Source organism: Hylobates moloch, unplaced genomic scaffold (genome assembly GCF_009828535.3).
Source record: "Hylobates moloch isolate HMO894 unplaced genomic scaffold, HMol_V3 SCAFFOLD_2, whole genome shotgun sequence".
Classification (NCBI taxonomy): domain Eukaryota; kingdom Metazoa; phylum Chordata; class Mammalia; order Primates; family Hylobatidae; genus Hylobates; species Hylobates moloch.
In genome coordinates this window covers 54,292,883-54,308,797 of record NW_026652277.1, presented here as the reverse complement: position 1 = coordinate 54,308,797, position 15,915 = coordinate 54,292,883, and the positions used below count along the sequence as shown (strand labels likewise).

The 15,915-nt window shown below is 41.4% G+C and overlaps 1 protein-coding gene across 1 annotated transcript in view; it reads left to right on the top strand.

Annotated features, from left to right (window-relative positions):
• FRAS1 (Fraser extracellular matrix complex subunit 1) overlaps positions 1-15,915 on the top strand; it is a 461,949-nt gene that overhangs the window by 258,383 nt on the left and 187,651 nt on the right. The window contains exon 20 of the mRNA XM_032149306.2: positions 1,683-1,826. Coding sequence (XP_032005197.1) covers positions 1,683-1,826 — 144 coding nt within the window. The remainder of the gene's footprint in view (positions 1-1,682; positions 1,827-15,915) is intronic.

Below are 15,915 nucleotides of genomic sequence, written 5' to 3'. Positions count from 1 at the left end.
AAAAGCCCACTAATATGAAATTATATCACATGTATTTCTGGAGTCAGTAAATGTAATAAACTTATGACATGTTTTTAAAATAAATTAATATTTGTTACATTCATCTAGCCTTAAACTTCAAAGAAGTAATTTAGAATGAACACAAATTTAGATGATTGAAGATCAATATTATATTTGTTCTGGAATTTTTTGCCTTTTTCTAACTGTCTTTTTAATCTCTGCAGTCCCCTGGTGAGTTGCTTTACTTTAAATACTCTGTCAAGCTCAGTGGGGGAATGTTCCTGGTTTCTTTGTCATTAGGATTGCCCTTGAGAGCTGTTTCTATCCTTAGGTGCTTTCATCCTAGCCCAGCTGGTTTTTGTATGTATAAAATTGTTTAGGGGAGGAAAGTCTGGATAGCTCTAGCTCTTCTCTGTCCATGCCTCTTTCTGCTGGGAGCCAGCAGATGGATGGTACCATAAGCATCAGGGCACCCAGGTCACTGGAAATATTCTGATAGGGAGGAAGAACTGGGTGTTGGAAATCATCCAGAGAATGCTATGTCTTTTGGATAGGCACTTTCAACATTGAGAGCCTCAGGAATGTAGAAGGGGTGAGAGTGCTATCCTTCTAATCAGCATTTCATTTTCTTGCTTGCTTGCTTTTTTTTTTTTTTCCTTAAACAACTCCTTATCTTCTCTTGGCCTTTTGCCAGAATCCAGAGGCTGTTGACTTTACTTGAAATCTGTGCCTTTGCTTCCCACCAGCCGCGTGCCAGGAGGGAATTCATCAGTTGCTGCAAGATCTACCCAGCTCCAGCCCTTCACAACCCCTCCTCTTGGACTCAGACCTGCTTAGACCTCCTTGTCCTTGGCAGAGAAGTTCTTACATCTGCTTCCAGGTGCTTGCTCCTGCTGCTCCTTGGCAGCGTCAGTGCAGCCGCAGCTGCAGCCGCCTTTGATTCTTTGCCACCCTTATCCTTATTGCTTACACCTTACCGTGACTCACTTGGTTTGTTTCAGTGTTGTATCTCTTGTTAATTTGGTGTTTTTTCTGGAGAAGACATAGCTTTGGCATAACTTTGTCTGTAAGGAATTGAACTTCAGAGGCAGCTCACGAGAACCTCCAGCAAGAGGACTTCTTCTGTTCTTTGTATTTAAATTAAGTATTGCTGATAAAATAAGCATCCCAGTGGTGGTGGTGGCTTGAAGGGAGTGCCTGGATGGCCCCTGACTCTAGAGAGAAGTTGCAGTATAGTTTGCTGTGTATGGATTCCCCCATCATCTGCTAGAAATTTCTGAGAAGTAAAATGTCCCCTTCTTCTCCCTGTCCCACTCATTCTTTGAGTCATGGTATGTCAGGGTCAGGGAGTCCTACCACTCATGCTTCTGCTCTGTGACTATGATTTGAACTTCCTTACACAGATGGGGATGATCATGCTGATCCCTCTGGAATGTGTGGCCGATTTCTCACATATTTATAGTTCTAGATTCCGTATTGTGTTCACGGACAGTAGTCCCCTTGACATCAGAAATGCAGTCTCTAGGTCAGGTCCAAGGGTGTGCCAGGCTTGCTCAGGAATCTTCTAAAGATGATTAGAGTTGGAGGTCTGCTTTTAATGTAATTTGTGGAATGCATTAAATACTTCACACCTATACATTTTGAGCTGCTAATTCCAATCCTGGTTTTCGTCCCCCTGCCAGAGTGTCACCCAACCTGCAGGCAGTGCCATGGGCCGTTGGAGTCTGACTGCATCTCCTGTTACCCTCACGTCTCTCTTACCAATGGTAACTGCAGGACCAGCTGCAGGGAAGAGCAGTTCCTCAACCTCGTGGGATACTGTGCTGGTGAGTGAAACTCCTGTGGACTCCTCGGAAATCACTGGGCAGCTGCCGGGGCTCTTCATACCAGGCTTAAGGGGGCTCTTTGTCCTCAGTTTATGAGCTCTTTTATAGGAGACATTTGTCTCATGTCTGGAAACTCATGTTACTGCTTCTCCTTGGGCATTTAGTAAATACTTGTGGATTTAAATAGAACTTCTAATAATACTCTTGCAGATCCTGAAAATCTCAGACTCTCATGTTGATGAAGAATGAAGTGATGATAATAGCAACTTTATATGCATTCAAAACTTCTTCTTAAGATAGCAAAAAGTGTTCTGAAAATAAGTCACTCCAAGCCTTCCTTTCTATTGTCTGCATTTTGTCCTGCTTCTTGCTGTGGAGAATCTTTGCCATCAGCCCCAGACACAAAATTTTTGAGAGATTAACCTAAAAGTAGATCAGTTGCCTTAGGAGATGGGATTTTTTTTCTTCCTCATTTTAGAACTCAGATCTAAAAAAAAAATTAGGAAAGCAGTCTGAAATTTGAATAATGTTGGGACCAGACATCATTTATGTTCATCTATCTATTCAGACAACAAGTGTGTGTGTTTGAGTGCCTACTAATGGTCAAATGCTCAGAATCCAGGAAAACGATGAAGGAGACAATGACTCCACCACCAAAGAGCCTATAGACCGGGGAGGAGAATTTACTGGGTAATGGGTTATTGTACATTTCTTGATTCACTTTTTCAAACTCTGGGACAAACTTGCAGAGCTTCACCTTTAGCAGCTGTTGCCTCAGCTCAGAAGGGCTGAACTGAGGGGATCCTGGGCAAAAGGGAAAGGTGAGAAAGTGTGCTGAGAGGTTGACCAGGCTGTCAGGCTTGTCCTGGAGCAGGGAGGAGGCGTGGCCAGTTGTCTAGATCACAGTATCCAGCAGGCACATTCAGTCTGGGATGGCACCGACATATCAGCTGTTCGGTCTGGTGGATTGAGGGTGGGGTGGGGCACAGCAAGTCACTGGCTGTGTTCCTTGTGGCTGGTGGTACCATGGTCCAGGTGAGCCATTTGTTTTTGCACATGACAGTAAAGACTAGACATTTTGGTATTAAGGTCTATATCCTAAGAAAACCAAACTGTCAAGCACAGGGCTGCAGCCCAGAATGCTGGATTCAGAGCAGAAGCCCAAGTGTAGAGACTGTGCAAGCATTTTAGGTGCAACAAAAAGTGGAAACTCAGAGTCCAGGATTCAGACTAATCAGAACCCCTGTCAGTTGTAGGATGTGAGTCTATTGCTAGTGATGTCAGTCATAGTCAGGACTGTCTTGGAAAGTGGGAAAAATGGGAGATAGTAGTGCCCATCCCCGAAAGAGAATTTGGGGATGGAAGGGGTTGTTATTACAGTTTGTATGTTTGAGTTTAGCTACTTGTTATCACTTTAAGACATGGAGGAGCAGCTACTCTGAGAATTAATTGGCTCCCTACGTGGCTAAAGCATATTGGTGGATATTTACTGAGAACCCACTGAGCACAAGGTGCCAAGTTGATGTTTGAGGGGGATACAGAGGTCTTCTAGGCTACCTAAGGAGGTGAACCAAAGACACAAGTGTAGTTAACAAATGGTACAAAGCAATTTAGGGACAGTAACACCAACCAATAATAAGGGCTGTAGGAGTTCAAGGTAGGGAGAAGTAACAAGACATGGAAGGCATTATGCGGGGGGGCGGAACCCAAAATATTTCCAGAAAAATAACCAGGATCCTGTGAGACAGAGGGAGATCTGGTGGGCTTTCTGAGCATGGTTTCACCAGGAGACAGGCCCAGCAGGTATAGCACGTGGGCCCCTCATGACTAGTGAGTCATCTAACCTGGGTGAAAAACATGGTTGATATTAAAGCATATTAGTTAAAATGGTTGGGAAATTTAGGTTCAAACCAGAGTATAGAAAGTTCAAAGTTTCAGGCCAAAAAGTTTTGACTAGATCTTGTGAGCAATAGGGCCATGAGAGTTTTGGAGAGGACTATAGCTTGACTAAGGGTGTCTTAAGGCACGAAATCTGCAACTTGTATGGAAAATGGACTAACATAAGGACAGATTAGAGTCAGGGAGAAGAGTTAGAAGGTAGGACCTGAATTATATCCTTCATGATGGCTTTTTTATTTAAAATCTAACTCTGAATGTGGGCCCTAAAAATTTTATGCTAGGGCATATTTAAAAAATACATGTTTATATAAGGAGATTAGAAAAATTTAATTTTTAATGAGCTCTGTTCTCTCTAATGTCCAGAGTGTTCTTTGATAGTACATTAGGTAATTAGGACTTGCGTTAATTTTTTAAGGCTAATAGGGAACCTTTAGAAGGAGAATCATGGGACTGAGCTAAACAACTCTGGAAGCCCCCAACCCTAGAAGAGAAGGTCCTACCAAAATAAGCTGAGAAGGAAAATCTTGGCTGTCCTGGGAATTCGGTGTATTAAGTAATGGTTTTAAATGAGGTAACCATTGTCTGGTGCTTAGAAATCATTTATTGATTAAAGACTGGTGTTATAGTATTTATTATAGAAAAGTTTGATCAGTAATTTCAGTTATTGAACTTTCAGAGAACTGTGCTGACCCCAAAGTTTACTTTTTCACTAAATGTATGACTTATCTAAACACCTCTACTTTTCTCTGTAGCATTGCAATACAATCAATCATGTACAGAGTCATCAAACATTTATGAAGTCTTTGCTCTATGCCAGGCATTGTACTGGGCTCTGGGGATGTAAAGACAAATCAGATATGATGCTTGCATACAAGAAATAGACTCTTGAGTGAATGAAAGTGTTAGTTTGCTAGGGCTGCCATAACAAAATACCACAGACTGGGTGGCTCAAATGATGGAAATTTATTTTCTCCAAGTTTTGGAGGCTAGAAGTCCAAGATCAAGGTGCCCACAGGCTTGGCTTCCTCGGAGGCCACTCTCCTTAGCTTGTAGATGGTGGCCCTCTTGCTGCCTCCTGTGTGCACATGCGCCCATTTCTCTCTGCATGTCCTAATCTTCTCTTCTTATAACTATATTGGTCACATTGGATCAGGGCCCATCCTTTAATATCCTTATTTTAACTTAATTACCTATTTTTTTTTTTTTTTAAAGGCCCTATATCCAACTACAGATACTCTGAGGTACTGGGATACGGCCTCAACACATGAATTTTCAGGGGACGAATTCAGCCCACAACAGAAGGGAGTGGGTGTTTAGTATGATATTGCTGTGGTACTCTGTGCACAGCACAGGATATAAGATGAGTCCATGGGACAGGACCCTGACCCACACTGGAGTGTGTGTATGTGAGTGTGTGGAGTGGGTATGAAAGCTTTCCGGAGGATGTCACAACTGAGATTTTAAAGGTGAGTGAGAATTAGAGGAATGTGGAGCTTTGGAGGCAGAACATTTCAGAAAATGGGCCAAAGAGGGTTATCTATTGAGACACCCATAAAGAGTTGAGTCCTATGAGAGTGGCGAGACTTGAAGTGGGAGGGAGCAGGACTGGTCTGTGGGGCCTTGGTACACCCGTGGGGATGCCCTGAAGGTTCTGGGAAGCGTCACAATTGCATTTCTGTGAAGAGAAAGATCTGCGGAAGATGGCTTGGAAGAAAATACTGAGGCAGAAAGTTCTTTAGGAGGTAGCTGCAGAAATCCAGATGAGAGAAATCCTTTAATGAGAACATTGCTGAGGGGATAAAGAGAAAGGGACATGATTTCACCAGGTATTAATAGTATGTTAGGTTGGCTCATCTCAGATTGCTGTTTTGTCTGCAAAAATGGTCCGAGTGGCAATTTCATATGATTTAACGTAATAGAAGCAACAGAGGTTGGTGCTCCCTCAGCCCTGGGGGATAAGGGAGAAGGAACTTTGTAGATAGTTTCCAGGTTTCTAGTCACAGAAATTCGAGGGATGGGAGTACCATTTACCAAGGGTAGGAATAGATCTAGGAGGCAGTGAGGAAAACAGTGTGCTTGAATTTGGCCAAGCTGAATTTGGGGTGACAGTTGGACATCCCAGAGTGTCTCTCCAGGCGGAGGTTAAAGGTATAAGTGGACAGGTTTCTTACTCTAGCTACTAGGAGCTTGTCTGCTCTCTCAGTGTTGCCCTGAACCTAAAGTCCTGGAGTTGTTTTGTTTTTGTTTTGTTTTGTTTTGTTTTTTGTTTCGTTTTTAACTAAAGTATTGCCTCAGTCAGGTCATAGTTAACCTCATAGAATGTTTAGGTGACTTTTATCTAAACTCAGGAAGGTGTTAGGAGAAACCATGTGACGACAGGCAAAGCCGAGGATAATCTACCTAGTGCGGGGCTGGCAGTGGAATATCCTCTCCGTGTCCTTGGGCAGTCCTAGCTCATGGGAAGTCCCGGAGAAGGACCCTCTCTGCCTGCTCTTTCGTGTATGTCCGAGCACCTCCAGGGTGGTAGGGTTTCCTCTCAGGATGCATCCTCTATTTGACTCAGAGACCTCTTAATTGTACTTAGCTGTTTAAAAAAGAAAATGACATCAAATCCAGCACACCGCCAAGAGTAAACCCATCCTGGGAGCAGGTCCAGTAACCTCAGCGTGTCTCACATATGGAGATGTCATATGTGTGGGGTTTCTTCCTCCAAGTCTATCAAAACAAATATAAAGTACGTGAGATTTAGGCCAGAGCTGCAGGTTTTCAACAAAGATAAATGAACTGAGGTGAGAGGCAGCTGTGCATAATTGTGGGCGAAACAGTTACTTTCTATGGAAAGCCAGGTTTTCTTTTGTCATAGATTAGAAAAAAATTTTTTTTTTGCCCACATCTCAACAACATTAACAGAAAACTCCAAAGCCTGAGGTGCTTTCTGAATTTCTCTTTCTCAGCTAAAAGCTTCCTCTTGTTCATAGAATAGGGTAAGAATTAAAAGGAAAACAGATAAACACCGGCGAGTGGGGGAATGTCCACATGCAGTTGCATTTTTTAAAAAAATGCTGTGAGTTTTGTGGACTGCCTGATGGGATGGCTATGTTTTTGAGTTCTTATGTAGAAAGAAGATAATATCAAGGGTAATATTGCAGAGGGGAAGACCTGAAAAATTAAAATAGTTTTTTTTTGGGTAGTGAAAGTCTGGGGGATTAAAAATTTGTTATTGTTTATGAAGTATTTTTTTAAATGTAGGTTTGTTCTTTCCACAAATCTGTGTGAGAATGTAAGCAAAAGAAGACAAATATCAGTAAAGAAATATTACTGTGAGTATTTTCATACTGTATTCCTATTCCACAGAACTCAAATTCTAAACAATGGTTAATAGGTGTTGCATGCAACAAAAACAAAAACAAAAATCCTCCTGGCCAGATAAATTTGGGATTGACTCGGTTACATAAAGGTAAGAAACTTTCTTTATTGCAGGATTTCTGAGAACCTTAAAAATGCAAATGTGTGCTGTGAATCTTTAAGATGAAGATGGCCAAACATCATTTCCCAAGCATTGAATTGAAGACCCCTTCCCTTTATTATAGCCTCTTAAAGGATTAGCCAGTGGTTTGCAGAACAATATTTTGGAAGTCCTGAACTAACTGATATTAATACTTTGAACAATTGGTTTGCACCCCCTAAAGGTAAAAGAAACTCATGAACCTGTATGCAGGTTGTGGACCAACTGACTTCCCTCCCTCCCTCCCTCTCTCTCTCCCTTCTACCCTACCTTCTTTCTTTTCTCTGTGGGCAGGCAGAGAGGTCACCCAAGGAGGTGTGTGTTTGCCACCTTTTTGCCTGCTGAAGAGCAGTGCTGTTAACATTTTTCTTCCACATCATAAATAAACACTTTTTAGTCCTTTCCATGATTTTTCCCATTTATTGTCACCATTTCTGAAAGAAGGGCCCTAAAACTGTGGTGAAAAAGTAAAATTGCTCAAATTTAAAGAGCAACACATCTTTATTTTGGAATAAGCTGATACAACTGCAGCACTGAATAACAGGGGGAAAAACCCAGTTCAAGTTGAACATAATTAAGAACCCTGGGGGGAGCCTGGTATGAGCCAGGGCACCAGCTCTCTGTCTCCCCTCCAGACACAGTGACTGGAAGCCAGAGAAGTGAGAGCTAGTTCTGTTTTAAAGCAGCTTCTACCGTGCGGGGGAGGTGGGTTGGCACCGCCCTACATCTTGCTGTGGCTGCTTCTGCAGTTATAAATGGAAAGGAAGAAAAGAGCCATAAACTTTAAACATGTAGCAGTTGTTGTCTTATTTTGATCAGCAAATCCTACCCATCCATCCCTCAATGCCTGGCTCAGATTCCTCCCCCTCCAGGACCAGCTTCTTCTTGGCAACTCCCCTGTTAGAATTTCTAGTATGCTGATTATTTCTACCATTTACCTAGCACTTGGGCTTTGATCAGCTCACGTTCTCTGTGACTGATCTTTTCATGGGTATCTAATAATAGGTGCCAGTTCTGAGGGCTTATCATATGAAAAGTGCTGTGCTAATTGCTTTGAATGCATTTTACCATTTAACATTCACAATGATCCTCGAAGGTAAGTACTAATTTTATCCCCAGTTTTACATATAAGGAAACTGAAACTGTCTAACAGAGGTTAGGTACTGACTCCAAATGATATAAGTCAGGAATGATTGATCCAAGATTTGAACCCAGAGAATGTGATTCCAGAGTCCACATACTCAACCATTTTGTACTCCATGATGCAAGTACAATTGCTTGCACACAATCAGGGCTCAAGAATGATTTTTTTTTTTTGGTTGGTGAATTAAAAAGCGCATTGGTAGGTGGATTACTTGATTGGTGGATTAAAAGTCAGTGTGATAAATAGAGTGGCTTGGAGAGGCGTTGTTGGGAAACATTGCACGAACTTGCTAGTCTGTTTTAAATGCTGAGAAAGGTAATTTAGACTGCCATGTGTACATGCATTCCCATTATATTTGATCCTTATTAAATGAATAAACTTCAAAGAAAAACATTAATGCATACTAAATTTTAATAATTTATATCACTCCACATTTACTTTAATCTTTTCCAATATATACATACGTGCATGGTTTTCAGTTGTAGTCAACAGCTATGGTATTTCTTTGTTCTGTTCTCTAAAATATCACTTTAAATGACATATTTCCATATGTTGGCAAATATTGGAAGAATCTACATAATTGTCATTTTTAATGCCTAAGTCATATTCCGTTGTGTTTGGGTAACTTAATTTGGCCATTTTCCTGTTGTGGATCTGGGCCGTAAAAAGCAGGAGATAGATTTACTGGTTGGTCCATGACTTCCAAGGCTACAGCTGTGATTAGATATGTGTTTCATGTCATCATTAATACTAGTAATGGTGTGTTTATAAAGTTTTATAATTTTCAAAGCATTTTCTCATGGATCTTCTCCTTTAATCATCCCCTGAAGCCCCCCTGCAGAACTGGAAATGCTAGTAATTCCCATTTTGTTGACTGGTGAATTAAGACTCAGTAGAGTACCAAGCTAGCACTTGGATGGTCGTCAAGAACTGTTGGGTAGAATTAAGGACTTGAATCAGCTGTCCTCATGTCAAATCCTCTTCTAATGCCTCATATGATAATTACGATAAGGATCTTTCTTCTTAGTGTGAGTCATATTTTGGTTCTTATCTCTTCTTTTTCACCTTCCTCTTTATTCCATCTAGTCCTGTTCTTCTATCTCTGTGTTTTTTTTTCAATTTGCTTGTGTTTTCTATTTTTTTAACACTTGCTTCTTTATTTTCCTTATCTTCTTTTTTTGTGTTTTGTAATGCACTTTCTTTTCTTATTTCTCATCTTGTCACCCTATCTCTTATTGCTTGAACCATGAATTGCATATCCACCCTCTCTACAGAACTTTCAGTGATTGTCTCTTTCTTGTTCTCTCATATTTTGTTTTATTTAAGAGATCAATCTCTTTGCAAAGGGATGATTGAATATTTCAAGGCATTTATTATTTTTTTGAGCGTTTCCTTTTAGGAAAAAAGAACATGAGCTATGCTTAAATTGAGTCATTCCTAAATTAAAAAAGAAAAAAAAATCTTGTATTTTCTCCTTCATGTGACATTTACCAAACAATACCTTCCCTAGCTTTCATAATGAGAGAGGGACCTTACTTGTAAGCTTTCAGCTTGTAAAAGCTCCCAACGAAGTCAGGATTGCTGTTTCTTCCTAATAACTGTAGGTCAGGGCTTGAATTGCAGAGAAAGTGTTTGTGGGTGTATGTTGAAAGAACACAGCTGAATTGAGACTTACAGGTTATCCTCTTCAGTATTGAAGATAGCAAAACTGCTAAGGCTACACTTACCTACTTTTACACACCTGTGAATTTCTGTGGCTTAGTTTTAATAGGTAAAAACAGTGAATTGATTGCAAACATGAGCATCAGCGTCAACGTCAATTCTGATTGGGCCCACTACAGATAAGGAATAATAACTCATGTTTATTGAACACTCATTGTGTGCCAGCTCATCACATATATTATGTCATTTAATTCTGGCTGCAAGCACAGGAAGTTGGTCCTGTGATTAGTACCATCTGCATTTTACAGGCCAAGATAAGATTAGAGATGAGATTAGAGATGTTAACCCACTTACCCAAAGTGTCACAGCTAGTAAGCCCTGGAGCTGGGCTCTGAATCCAAGGAGTGCACTTCGGAGGGCACATATGTGATCACTGTGTCATCAGCCTTCATCACTGATCTAGTTTCCTTAAGACCCTCTCTTGCTTCTTGACATCATTTTATTCACTTCTTTTTGATGCTTTGTGGTTTTGACCCTCATGGCCTTCCCACACACTCCCTACACACTCTCTTCACTCTCAGTCTACAACTCTGCTTTCTTTTTTGTTTAGAAGATTTATATTATCTGATAAAAACAAAACAAACAAACTTCATCTTTTCTCCTCAAATATCTCTTTCTCTTCTATTACCTCTTTTTCCTTCCATTGAGAAAGGAGCTCCCTCATTCTGCCCCAGGGAGCTCCTCCCCCAGTGTCCCAGAGGCCATCTGCCTTCCTGAGCTGATCTCTCCACTCAGGTGTTTCCTCTTCTGCTTACACATTCATCTCCCTCCTTTTCTCTTCATTTTTCCTGCTCCTCTTCCTCTCCCATCTTCTTTCCTCCAGGGCCCTTGTGTCTTTCACAGCTTAAATCTTCATTTCTATTTTCTCCTTAGATTTCATCCCAAGTGCATGTGATAATCCCCTCCAGATCCTCATTTCTCTCTTCCTGCTGGACATCTGATCACAGGAAAACTGCAAAGAAAACCCTTCATCTTCATCCCTCCCACCTCCACAGGTGCTTTTCTTCCTTCTCTTGACGTCCTTGTCTACCCACTACTGATTTTTCAATTGGCACAATTCAAAACCATTTAGTTACCTTTGCTTCTTGACAACCCCTCTTCCATACTGCAATCACTGCCATATCTCATAGATACTGCGTATCTCTGTTTCTGCTGCAAAAACCATAAGCTCTTCTTTCTTAGATGACAGCCTCATTTTTCTCTTTCTGCTAGAGGGTCTTCCTCACTAAAGCTCTCCTAGTCCTTCCCAAGATGAGGGAGGAGAACTTTTCTTGGATAACAACTTTGGTTTATAAAACACTCTTTGACACTGAAAACTTGTCGATGCCTTCCCATTGCCCATTGCATTAGCTGTAAATCCTTCACCCTGATTTTCAAGGTCCCTGATTTCCTTGGTTTCCGAGTGAATGTCCAAAGCTCCAGCCATGCTGGTTCTCTCCCCCACGCCACACTGCTCTGTTCCTGTGTGCCTCTGTGCTGTTACATGTTCTTGCCTTCTAACAAGGATGTCCTCAACTGGCACCATCTGCAAACATCAAATAAGCACTCAAGTTCAAGTTCCTCTTATTCACTTTGGATAAAATATCCTCTGATCCTTCTTTGACACCTGTTGCATTTGGGATGTGTATGTGTGTGTGCGTGTGTTTTGTTTTGTTTTGTTTTGTTTTGTTTTGTTTTGTTTTGTTTTGTTTTTTTGGTCATCGCTTCCTAAGCATCCTGAGAGAAGGATTCAAGTCTGATTCAATCGTATAGTACCTTCCACAGTGCCTCATACTCAGCTGACTTGCCATAAGTGTTAATTGAAGTGAACTGTTTTCTATTGTGGAGCTAAACTGAGTAAAACATAAATTGGATACAAAGCTTCAAGATACATGGTAAGAGTGATGCTCATGACACCTTGCTGGCAGTGCAAGCTGGCACCAAAACCTTGAGCTTTGCTTTTACATTTGACACTGCGACTCCCCACCTCCCCTTACCCTCCCCACATCAAGCTGTTTCCTTGGCTCCTACGGCAGCTTCCCGACACATTGGTGAGTTTGTCAACACTGGGTAGAAATCACTGCCCTATAACATGAAGGTCATTCTGTTGTCATGTTTTATTTGGTTAGTTTTTTAAGAGTAAAACAATAGCCACAGACACTGAAGAAGGAAGTCTCATTTGGTTGGTTGGTTTTGTTTTGTTTTGTAGCTTTTGTACTAATTCAAAGCCTCTAAAAACAATACATGATTTCTAAGAGCTTACGGGTGGGCTGAGCACAAAGTAATGATCAAAAGGGAAAGAGATAGGATGCTTCTTTTTCAATTTTAAAAGTGGTATTAGAATTCAAATTCTATGCCCTTTAAAGGCCCTGAGTTTTGGCATGAAATCATTTCTTTTTCACCTGACGAAGAACAGCTACAAGTGCTGATTATTTTGACCGCTTCCAAATGCACTTAATGTCGTTGCATTAAGAACCTAATGGACTGACAGGACATTATTAAAAATCTCACTGTGTGTCTAAATTTGTCTTTATAGGTCATTATTTATCAGCTAAGGAGTCACTGCTCCATAAAACCAATATCCAAAGCCATTGCGTCGACAGTACACATTTACTTTAATATTTTCAAGCTTTTTTGATTTTGCTCCAAAGACATGAAATAAATTATTTCACTGCCATGTGCTTCCATCCATCATGATTTTGGGTAATCCTCACTGATCCTTGAAGCAGAGCCTTTGTGATTTGAAGAAAGCATCACGTAGTGATGACCACATGCAATTTCCTCACAGCTGCAGGGTGACATATTAGAGGATTCTACAGCTGCTGAGTCAAAATATTAATATTTTTATCTGTTTAAATTTCTAGCATGTCTACATGCTGTGCATATTTAGAAAACAATTGGAATCTTCTGCTTGCTTAAAAACAATAAAGGCATTTATTTCAGCTGGAGCTAATACTCCGTCTTCAGGCTACCTTGTAATGTGCTTATTAATTTGCTTGTTTACAGTGCTAATTTACTGCATTTATTAGCAAGGAGGTACATATACAAGCAACTGGAATTCCATCTGTGCCCCCCCCCCCCACATACTTATTATACATCAGTAATCTGAAACAGCCTAAGCATAAATGTATCCTGGGCCTCTCTTCTTTCCTTGTGACTCTTAATGAGTCTTATATTTAAAGACTCTACTGTAATTGCAATAGTGACAAACAAGAATTTACTTGCTGAGTAGTAGCGGGAGGAATCTGAGAGACAGGCTCCAGAATAGGCACTGTTTTTAAGGAATTAACGGATACACGCTCCCTATTTAAACCTATTTGAGGTCAGCCTCCCTTTTTTTGATTACAGGCAGGAAGGTCAGATGCAGATGCCTTACTGCACAGATGGGGCTTTTTGGATGGGACATTAATCCTTGCAGAAGCTGCTAGAGTGGTGGGTTGGAAATTCAATTCCCTTATTTTAGTAACTGCAGTCTGATACAAGTTAAGCAGTGACCGTATACACTTCCTCTACTGTGTCCTGTGAAATTGTTTTCAGTATCACCTGTGGGCAGGAACAGGCATGGAAGGCAGACTGGAGTATTTTAGGGGGAATTCACCCTGGAATTTGTTGGTCTCTCTGAGGATGCTGCCATTTTAAGGACACAGTTTCTGACAGATGTGCTTCTGTGGTGTGGGCCCATCAAAGATCTGAATTAGAGGGCTCATCAGACGGTTACTACCAAATAAGAAGAATTCAAGAGTTACCTCCAAATCAGATTAGTTTGTAGAAAATATGCCCATAGACTTTACTGTGAGTAAAATGACTGGTGTCATAGCAGTTTATTGGGTCACATAGTTACCTCCCACAGTGCCTAGATGTGGGGCTCATATCACCTCTTAATTATGTTTAGATTGTATAATTAATACATTTGGCTGGCCATGGGGGTAGTTCTGTCTTTTTATTATCTCCAGTTGTAACTGACAAGGCAGTTGGAAATTGTCACACATGCAGCCGAGTAGCTCCCTTTTTCTCCTGGCCTGAAGTGGATTTTGAAAACCAGGTGATGCAACCCATATTGACCTTTTTCGTGGGCCTTCAAATTCTCCACGATTTCCCAGTATTTTTACTCCAATAACTTTTCCCCCCTCTAACAACTGTGTGGGAGCTACCTACTCGGTACCACTGATTTGGCCAAATTCCACTTTGTTTTCCTTTTAAAAGGAGTTCTGAGAACTGACCATGAGTGAAAAGGTCTTCCCCAGTCATGCAAAGACAAACCACAAGTGTGTTTTTCTTCTTTCTCAAGGATCTCCATTCCTGGTCACAATAGTTTTCATGTATTTGCATCATAATATTCTTAATAGGCCTACTCCAGCATAAGCCCCTTGAGAACAATTCAGCAGAGGGACGTTTTTGGCAGAAAAGGGGCTTCTGCAGATGTAATGGAGGGGAGGAGGGGAGAGAACAGTTAGGAGCCTGCTTTCCTCCTCCAGCAAGGGTTTCATGGCAAGAGCTGTTGTATGTCGGTTTTCTTAGATTGTTAGTCTTCTGCTTTGGTTTAATGTCTTCTCCTAACATGAGTTGCCTTTCATATAAAAAAAATTCTCATTTAAATCTATAACAAAAGCACAGAGACCTTGGTAAATAAACTGAAAAAAGACACATACATACACACACACACACACACACACACACACACACACACACAGAGAGAGAGAGAGAGATTCCCAATTGCCTTTACCATAAAATCCAGACTCCTTTTCTTGACTTACAATGTCTTGCAAAACTGGCCTACCCAGGTTCTGAGTGGCTCTTTTGTGTGTTCTTTAAGATCCAGCCATGCTGAACTTTTCTCAGTTCCTTGAAGGCATCCTGTTCTGTTCAACTGCTGGTCTGCCTAAGCTTTCCCTCCTCTTGGAACCCTTTCCAAACATTCTCCTGCTGCCCTGCTCCTGTTGCAGCTAACTGCCACCAGTGTTCTTGTCTCAGCCTTCTCTGGGAGGTCTTTCCTGGCCCTTGGACTAAGTTGGTACCCCGGCTATGTACTTTCATGGCACCCTATCATTATCCCTGTAGCATTCGACAGGACGTTTGTAACAGTCTCATGCCAGTCCTCCACCTCAGTGTCCACCATGTTTTCAGGTTGCTCAGCACACTGTGTCCCCACGACAAAATTTGGAGACCGCCCTCTTTAAGGCAAGAAACATAGCCCAAGTCCACTCTACTATGGGACTCTTGAACATTCTACTGGGTTACTTCCAGCCTGTTCCATAAGAGGGGCAGGCAGGAGCAAAGGGAATGGTCCCTCTGCTTTTTCTTCCCCTTCAGTTTGAAGGTTTTTTAGGTTGGGGTAGGGAGATGGAGAGTGTAGGGATTGTGTTGGTGGGGGAGGGCCTGGGTCTGTTAGTTCCAATGCACATTAAAGAACTTTTTTGACCAGGTGAGGTGGTTCATACCTGTAATCCCATCACTTTGGGAAACCAAGGAGGGAAGATTGCTTGAGGCCAGGAGTTTGACACCAGCCTGAGCAATATAGTGAGACTCCTGTCTGTATGAAAAATAAAAGAATTAGGTGGACCTGGTGGTACACACCTATAGGTCCAGCTACTCAAGAGAATGAAGCAGGAGGATCCTGGAGCCCCGAGTTCGAGGTTTCAGTGAGATATGATTTTGCCACTGTACTCCAGTGTGGGCAACAGAGGGACACCTTGTCTTACCAAACAAAAAGGACAATTTTTTTTCTTTCTATCTCCTGTGCCCTGGGTTCTATAAGTATAGTGTCTTTGTAGGTCTGATTTTGATAGCTTTGGGAACACATGATGACCCTATGCTTCCTAGTCCAATGGGGGATGGTGACA